Raw genomic sequence first — 9,525 nt, forward strand, 5'->3', positions numbered from 1 at the left:
AAAAAAAAAAAAAAAAATTTTTTTTTTTTTTTCACCTTATAAAAAAAAAAAAATTTTTTTTTTTTAAAAAAAAAAAAAAAAAAAAAAAAAAAAAAATATATATATATATATATATATATATATATATATATATATATACTTGTTTTTCCCGAGCGATTAAAATCTACAACCTTATGGAGCAAAGGGTGTGACACAAAAAGACTCCAGTATATGATAAGAACAAAACACTGAAGCATTGTGCTGGTTGCTTCATGCTCTGGGTTCACATTTTTCCAGATGGATCTGTGGTTGCTTTCAAAGGCTCCTTTTCCACCAAACCAGTTCCAGTGCTTATCTGGTGCTGGTGGATACCTGATGTGTCCACTGTGTCACAAAGTCCAGGCCTATCCCTGAAAAACCAGTTCTAACGCAGCACCAGTTTGAGAAAAGAGAGAGAAAATGGCTTATTTTGTTTGGATGTAAAAAGGCCAGTTCATGGAGAGCACCAGCCAATCAAAATGCGATGAGCTCCAATTTTAAAACAGATTTAAAACAAGTACTAACTGAAACCAGCGTTCGAAGAGTGGTAAAACAACGAACAAGCATAGGAATAACATTGACTGACTCCCATATCCCTGCATTTATTTTGAAATCACCCGTGACAGATTTAAAGTAGGTCAATGCGCCGCTCATAGCTGCGCTCACAGCTGCGCTCACAGCTTATTATTTTCCCCTGAATTCATAAGTTATTTTGGACTCGGGCTGTTGATGCCCCACCCCTGAACATTTCAGATTTTTGACCACAAGTAGACGTCTAGTGTCTGAGACTTTTTTTTTTTTCTTTTAATATGACTATTTACACTAGTGCCACTTTGTACTATTTTTTTTATTTTTTATTTTTTAGGTGCACTACTGAAAAGTCCAGTTGCATTTGCATCCAAACTGGTCACATTCTGGAGCTCTGAGGTTACCTCCCATCTTCCAGCTGCCGGTTTGGATAAGAAATCATCAGATCAGGATTGTGATGTCTTTGTTGTAGTATTGTGGAGATATTAGGGTGTCTGTTGGCAGGAATAGTGGTACAAAGATTATAGTTGTGTGGTTAAGTTGTCCCGATTTGCTGTGATCAGTTACAAAAACACAGGATAAACCAGGAAGAGATTGGATGAGGCGTTTATGACGTGGTGTGAAACCAAATGGGTTTTTTTTTACAGAACATGTTGAGAACTGAAACTTAAACTATGGAAAAGTCCTGAGAATGGATGGAGTTAGGAAAAGGTCCAATTTCCCATCAGTTTAGATGTGAAACCTTCAGTTGTCTAGTAGCTCAAAGTTCTAAGTATAAAACTGCTTTTTAAAATCTGATGCACATCTGTGAGAATTTTCAGGAGTCATAGAAGAAGAAGTGATTGGGTAATTTAAGACTCAGTTTGCTCATTGCCTAGATAATATGACACAACTCATCTATTGGCCAAAACTTTAGAACTGACTGGCCGGTCCCTGACCTTCCTCCTCTCACCTTAGCTTAGAAGTGATAGAGGAACAAAAGTACCACTAAGTTATAATCTTCCTCTTTAAGACCAAAGAAGTACCTGATTCTTGATCAATTTGGCGGTTTTGGTCAGCTCAGTTCTTGATAATGATATTAGCCAGTCATGTGTTTTCTACTAAGTTTCCTAAGAATTCAGAAATCTCGTATCTCTTCTTAGAGCAGCTTAAGACTTCCTGGAAAGGTGCAAGATAAACTTTATTGAAACTAGGGCTGTAGTGATACAATAATCTCATGATACGATACACAATATTCTGCTCACGATACTATATATATATATATATAGAGAGAGAGAGAGAGAGCGATATTCAGCGAACGATACAATTCAATACACTTTTGTGATTTTCTGAAAGATTTTAGAAGGACAGAGTGATTTTGGTGACATTTTGTCACTGTTATAGAGTTGGATTGAATTAATTTAACTGAAAACTGATTAAAAGCACCAACTACACAATACCTGGCTCTGGTTAGACATGGACACAGACTTAAAGTCGACAGCTGGACAAAATGAATCAAAGAAGTGGTGAGAAAACATGTTTCCTTTAGTTTAAACAGTACAAACTGTAGCTTACATGCATTTGTAAAGTAAATAAAGTGCACCAAGTACCTGCTCTGCATAGTGTGATACCTTTCAATCTTGACACTTAACATGTGAAGGAATCACTCTAAGCCTGATGACCTAATTACTCTCCTGGCAAAGCAAGCAGTGAGTGAGCAAGGTGACAGTTGGATGTTACGATACTTGCGGATGAATATCGATTTTTTTTCTAGGAAAGAAAATATCGATATATATCGTAAAATCGATATTACACAGCCCTAATTGAAACTGTGATTCTGAACAGTTTTTGACTACTAGTAAGTTTGGTTAGTTTATGGATATTTTAAATGGAGTTTGATAAAAGCTAAAAGTAATTTTTACAAAATCAATATTCAAGATTTTAATAATGTAACTATGGATTGACTTTACGGCTACATATTAGAAAATCATGCCGTGGTGATAATATTGGTAATTACTGACAATAACAGTTCTGTTATGTGTCTGTTTACAATGCACATCTATAACTTGTAGTGATATTATCGCACACACTGATATTGCAATAATAATATACTGGCGACATATTGTGCCCGTCTAATTCACTGAAGTGGCATTAATAATATTAAAGCTAATTTCATTTGAGTGCTACTCGATAGGAAAAATAATCTATCTTTATTAAATGTTTAATTTGTAGCACTAGAGAGACTGTCAATTCTGTGAAATATAAATATCAGTTTTATATATTGTGTGTATTATTAATAGCTTTGTCTCCTTTAAATGTTAATATTGAACTACAACCAAAATTTAATATGATTTGAAACGACCAGAAGCAAAACGAACATGGTTGTGTGCATAAAGCCTGGCCCAGGTTTAATTAAACCAAGGCCCAGACTCTCTTAGCATTTATTCAGTGGGAATTGTAGCAGATAGATATGTTTTGCATAATAATTCATTCAGCAGCCAAAACACAAACAATATGCATTGTGCGGTGCTTTTGAGTCAAACCTAAATTGTCCTTAGGTGTATGTGTGCATGTCCACTCATACACACAATTGATGTGATGAAGAAAAAAAACAAGGCATAACAATAATAATAATAATAATCGACATCTCTGTTACAGTGTGCAGCAAGGGTTTTGCAGTTGCTCTTTTTTCCTGAAGTTTTGCGGCCCTTATTGGAGAGCATTTGAATATTTAAACAGGAGAAATCTATGAATAATGCAAACTGTTCATAAATACAGTTTAATCCCATGATACTAAACTCTGCGACTGAGTGTTTATGTGCAGGCGACCAAATCAATTTTACATCATCCTATTTTAATTATCCTTAATTATTTAGCTGATATTAATACAAGAATGAATCGAATTTAAATAGGCTGCACTTAATTAAAACAAGCCACATACTTGCAAGTGATATGAAAATGTTATAGTCTCTTACATTTTGAATAACTTTGTGTAATAGAAAGTGTTTTTTTTTTTTTTCCATCTTTGGGGCTGCATTCGTGATTTGGTATAAGGCTTAATTTAATTTTCCAGTCCAGTCTTCTCTCGCTTGTTTGAAAAGTTCAGCAGGCACAAAGCGATCCTTTCCGTTTATTAAAACAGATGACTGCGGTTTCCCCGTTACAATTGTTCCATGGACTTTTCCTTGCACTAAAAGTGGTGAAGGGGGGGAAAATAAATGGCTGTTTCCGTTGAAAGGTTTAGTGCAGGTAACATTTCAAGGACTGTGAATTAAACTGTACTTTTCAATAATACAACTGTCCAAATTGATGAACGTTCAGCAGTCATTTAAGCCAACAACTGATATAGATTTGAATGACCAAAATCAGAAGAGAGTTAAGAGTGTTGGAGAGATTGTGACAATGAAAGAAAGATGGTAGTGGGGAAGATGTTGGCTAGTTCCAATTAAAATAATTACTCCCAAAGTTTTCCTGGTATTATGCAACTCATTTCCTATTATGCCAACTGGTAGCTTTACAGATAGCTTCAGATCTGCAAGTGTGCTGATAGCGCAACAATTTCTAATCCTGTGAAGTATGATTAATCATTAAAGCTGTATGCTGTGGTGTGCTTTTGTCTTTCAGACCTCAAAGTTGCTGAGACTGTTAACAACGTGAAGCAGGACGCTCCTGCTGAAGCAGAATCAGAAAAGACTGACGATGGGGAGAGTTCTCCAGAGAAGTTGGCAGTTGAGGACCTGCGGGGTGAAGTCGACGCCACGGAGGACAGGGCCGATGACGACGAAGAGGCAGATTCTACAGCTAAACAAAGAAGGTGCCGCTGGGAGTGCAAGGAGTGTGGCCAGAAGTTTAGCCAGCGCGAGATGTTCAACCTTCACCGGCACTTTCATGCGCACGAGGACGAGCTCCTGCCCCCGACCTGCAAAGAATGTGGCCTTACCTTCCAGCACCGCAGCAGCCTCATCAAACACAGGAACCAACACAAAGAAAAAGAGGAGACCCTCGAGACTACAAAGTTGGAGGACGAAATGCGGGCTCCGTTTAGGTATCAGTGCGCAGAATGCAAGAGGATCTTTTCTCAAGTGAGCAAACTGAGGGACCACGACTGCAACAATGCAGCAGAAAAGCCTTACCATTGCACTCTATGCCGCCAAGATTTCCAGTTCAAAGTATCTGTTACCAAGCACATGATGATGCATTCCCGCGAGTGCACCTTTAAATGCCAAGAGTGCAGCCAGACTTTCCCAAACATCATGTCCCTGCGCTTCCACCAGAAATCCCATGCTGCTCTTAAACCGTACGAGTGTCCAGAGTGCGGCATGGCTTTCAAACACTACTCCGTCATGGAAGACCACCGGCGCAAGCATGTCGACAACAGCCGCTCTCACCTCTGCAACATCTGCGGTAAGACTTTCAAGTACAGCAGCCTCCTCCATCAACACCAGTACCTACACACTGGCCAGAAGCCTTTCCACTGCCCGGAATGTGGCAAAAAATTTGCTTTCGCCCAGAACATGAAGGCGCACTGCCGCCAGCACAGGCTACGAGACACAAACTCATCTGTTGAGCCGCCTGGAAAGCAGCCTCTCACTTCTGGACATGAGGCAGCTAAAGGTCCCGAGAAGGAGAACACCCATACGACTGAGGATACAAAACGCACCTTCGGCTGCCCTCTGTGTCCCCAGACCTTCTATGTTGCAGCTAACCTGAGAGCGCACATGCAGTTCCACGAGGACGAGTATGAAAAGCAAGAGAGGCTACTCCAATATCAAGTGGTTCCCAACAAGCACTGGGAGAAGGGACACACCTGCCCACACTGCCCCAGTGTTTTTCGGGATGAGCCTGGTTTAAAAGGACATCTGATAAGTGTCCACAAGCCAACTGCACAGTATTTAGAAACCTTAGCCGCACCAAAAAAGCAGCTTACTCAAATAAGCAGCGATAACACGCAAGGGAAGGTATTAAATATTAAATCCTACAAGTGCTCAGAGTGCGGGAAATCATTCCGGCACCGCTCGGTGTTAGAGCTGCACATGCGAATACATTCCAAGGACAAGCCATACCAGTGCAAAGTATGTGGCAAGGGTTTTAGATTCAGCAGCTACCTGCAGCAACATCTCATCATCCACACGGGCAAGAAGCCGTACAAATGTCCAGATTGCGGGAAGGACTTTGCCTTCCTTCAGAACATGAGGACTCACCAGAAGCTGCACCAGCAGAAGCCGTTCCGCTGCACCAGCTGCCGTAAAGGGTACAGCAGCGAGACCCAGCTCCAGCAACACATGCTGTCGCATAACGGCGATAAGCCGCACAAGTGCGAGCTGTGTGACAAGAGCTTTGGCTTGGCATACTTGCTCCGCGACCACATGAATACGCACACGGGGGAGAGGCCTCACCGCTGCGAGGAGTGTCACAAATCTTTTTCCTGGTTCAGCAGCCTGCTGGTTCACCAGAAGATCCACGCTCGCAAGAAACAGGGTCTAAGTCACTACAACTCCTACCCTTCCGGTACCAGGATGAGAGGCAGGGGCAAAAGAGGAGGGAGGCCAGCGTGGGGGTGGTCGAGACCATCCGGGGTCTCAGAGATAGTCGCCTCTCCACAAAACCTTTACCCAGTTTCACCTCACAGGGACGCTGACTTGCACAGGCAAGTGCGTCAGCAGCCCTTGCGTACACGTGTGGATTCACAAACGAGGCATCTGACCGAGGCGTGGCCGTCTGAGCCGCACTCCCAAACGCTCCAGTGGAGCGTGGACAGTAGAGAAGCGCCTGCACCTTCTCAACCCCCACAATATGACACTCCAACGCAACCACATCATCAGAGGAGTCCAGGGTGGGCAGATATGCCCTTAATGAGTCTTGGATCGGCTCCGAACTTGGACTCCCACATGAAGGACAGTACTTCTTCTGTCCTGGGCTCTCATGTACCAAAAAAAACCAGCCCATCGGCGGTTAGTGAGATGACGCAACAGAGGCAGCATAAACTGTCATGGAATAGCACACCAACATCCACAGCCATGGCCTCTACGAGCTCTTTGCAGCACGATTTCCCCGTTCCCCCCTCCTATATGGACGGAGCAGCACTGTGGAGTGTCCGGCCCACTCCACTGACAAATTCTCAGAGTTCCCCAAACAAGCTCAGCCAAGACCTGCAACTGCCAAGGTGGCCGGGCGGTGCTGAGCCGTCCACGCCTCCCAAGAAGGAGGAAAGACTGTGGGACATCAGCGGTCCTCCAGTTATGTCTTCGACTGTTACTCAGCCAGAAAAGACATGGAATGGCTGCGAGCCGCAGAAGCCGTGGGCATCTGGCCTCGCAGTTGCCCCCGCCTCAGCTCAGATAGACCAAAGCAGCTCCATGCCAATTTCAGCTCCCACCTCTCACGGGGTTGCCAACAACTTGTGGGACATTCAAACGCCTCCAGGGGCTCCGAAGACTGTGAACTCTGTGGAAAAATTAGTAAATAACCAAGAATTTCAGAAACAGGTGTCGCCCAGCTGGAGCAGCGTGCAGACCCCCACTCAGAAGGTCCCGATCTCCATCCAGTACGAGCCTCACCGTTTCAGTCAGGGGATCGGAACTCCAGTGTGGGCCTTCCAGAACAACTCCGTCGGACCTCAGACTCTGCTTCCCGGCCAGCTCAAGCCAGGGGGCGGTCAGGAGCTGCAGCAGCAGCAACCAATGGCAACGGCCGCTCAGATAATCATAAACCAACCTTCTCCTTTTTTCTCCCCTCCGCTCGCCCCTCTACCTCCTCTGGCTTTGCCCGGCCCTCACCCCCTGCACTCTGTCGCGGTCGGTGCGATGCCCAGACCTCCACACCCCAATATCTTTTTCACACCACAGCCGGTCATGACTGAGAGACCACATATGCCGCAGACCCTGCCCCTACCTCAGCTCCCGCCGCAGACCGAAGCTCACAAACTCGGATCCCGTCTGCCTTTTCCCCCGGAGCGGCTTCTCCAGTGCATGATCTGCGGGCTCTCACTTCCCCGTGAGCTGGATCTACAGATGCATTACCTGCAACATGCACAGGGGGAGATATGACATTTCTACACTAGTAACAAAACTTAGTTATGTTTTTATAATTGTCTGTAAAACCTCATTCATTTGACACTTTGCTGTTTTGAATGGAAATAATACAAAAAGAGACATATGTGAAACTAGACCCAATTTGCACATTTGATTTTAAAGTTTGTAAGACTGTGCAGTGTGTTTGAGTAGAGGATGTACACGTGTGTTAAATTGGTTTCACCGTCTTAAGATCATTTCAGCGGTCCAGATTAATGAGGTTCTGCAGGCTACATTTCATTTATTGCCAATGGCATTTAGATTTAGATCTTATTAGGAAGTTTTCTAGTTCAGTCCACATGTCTTGAACCATTTGTACTGTGTTTCTCCATGTACAGTATACGGTGTGCCTTTTATGAGTACAGTCTGCATGTCTGCTGTCTTGGTATTCTAGGCCCTAGTTTGTGCTTTTAAAGTAGAGTAAACGGTGTGACCTCATCCTGTTGAAGACAGCGCAACACAAAATGTGCTGAAAAGATTGGGGTTATGAGGTAAAATTTCTTTTAAAGCATACATTGACTTGCAAAAATATTTTTACCTCATCTTTTTTTTTTTTTTTTTTTTTTGCATTTTTGACACTTTACAACCAGAAACATGAATGCATCTTTCTGGGATTTTATGTGATAGAAAGTATTAAAAAACTGCAAGGTGGATCATGAATTAATCCAAATTACTTTTGGAGACAACAGAATAAGCCTGACAAGGCACACCAGTTTATTTATTTGTAAAAACTTTGCATCATTTTACTGCCACTTTGTGGTTATACGTTTTTTCTCATAGCATAAAATCCTAATGCTATACGTTTATGGTTGTACCGTGACAGGACGTATAAAAAATTAAAGGGGTATGAATAATTTTGCAAAGCACTGTACAAATGAAAGCTGCTGGCCTACCGGTGTAATCTCTGCTAGAAAGTTCTCGTATGCACACAGAGCCATGGGCTGGGTCCAAATGTCTTGCCAATCAACACAGTAACCATTGTGGGAATCTGGCTGAAGCAAACTGTCAATAACAAAACTAACCATGTGTGATTTAAAAGCTCCTTTTATGTGAAAAGTTTTCAGTAAAATGAATCATGAATATTTAGTCACCATTAGGAAAGTATGACACTGTTTGAAAGTGAGTTTTGTAATAAACCAGATTTCAATTTGTGATTTGTCTTCTGTTTTTTTCCAACAATAGGACAAACTGGTGTTAAACTTTAGTCAAACTGATCTTGTGTGAATTAAACAGAAATGTACCTATATTTATAAAACCAATTCCCACCTATAAGTGTTTAAATGTATTTTTGTGATCAAACATTTCATTCCATGACTGTAGCTCTAGTCAATTTCCGATTCTCATTTTCCCTGTTTTTAAAAATGGAGTAGCTTCACTGGGACATTCAGTCTGAAAACGTTTTACTGCTGTACAATAAACACACATTTATTGTTTGTAAAAGAATAATTATTCCCTTTCCTGTGCATTCATTGGTTACAAAACTGACCCTTCTACCTCTACCTGTGGTTTTAGCATGGAAGTTTCTCCCATCATGTCCTTACATTGGATTAAATAAAACCTGCCTTTGATTATTACATTGTTTGGTGCTGTTTCACACATCTGAAAAGTAATTTTTAATTTGCATGTTTATTGTATTTTATCTTGCAGTTTGGTGCTTTTGGAGCCCCAATGTCCTAAAGTGTCACATTTAAATAAATATATACATAATTAAATGACTGCTTAAAATGCCAAAAATGGTTACAACTGGAAGCATACTTTGGCAATTTGTAAAATAGAACTGTTGTTGAACCTCTATATCAATTACTCACAGATGTATAATCAGTCAAAACTTAGCCCAATTCATTAGGACATATTATTAAACATTATTTAAATTGGGACTCCATTAATTATTAAAAACATAACTGACCTAGATAATTTTATTTCCAGGCCA

At 41.7% G+C, this 9,525-nt stretch overlaps 1 protein-coding gene across 2 annotated transcripts in view; it reads left to right on the forward strand.

Moving 5' to 3' along the window:
* The window catches only part of LOC106951056 (zinc finger protein 420), a 14,691-nt gene extending 5,524 nt beyond the window's left edge, over positions 1-9,167 (forward strand). For both annotated transcript variants that reach the window (XM_015038320.1, XM_015038321.1), the window contains exon 2: positions 4,150-9,167. In XM_015038320.1, the coding sequence (XP_014893806.1) occupies positions 4,150-7,571 (3,422 nt within the window). In that variant the 3' untranslated portion in view covers positions 7,572-9,167. The remainder of the gene's footprint in view (positions 1-4,149) is intronic.
* The last annotated feature ends 358 nt before the right edge of the window (positions 9,168-9,525 follow it).

Source organism: Poecilia latipinna, unplaced genomic scaffold (genome assembly GCF_001443285.1).
Source record: "Poecilia latipinna isolate Pla-1442-1.1 unplaced genomic scaffold, P_latipinna-1.0 Scaffold437, whole genome shotgun sequence".
Classification (NCBI taxonomy): domain Eukaryota; kingdom Metazoa; phylum Chordata; class Actinopteri; order Cyprinodontiformes; family Poeciliidae; genus Poecilia; species Poecilia latipinna.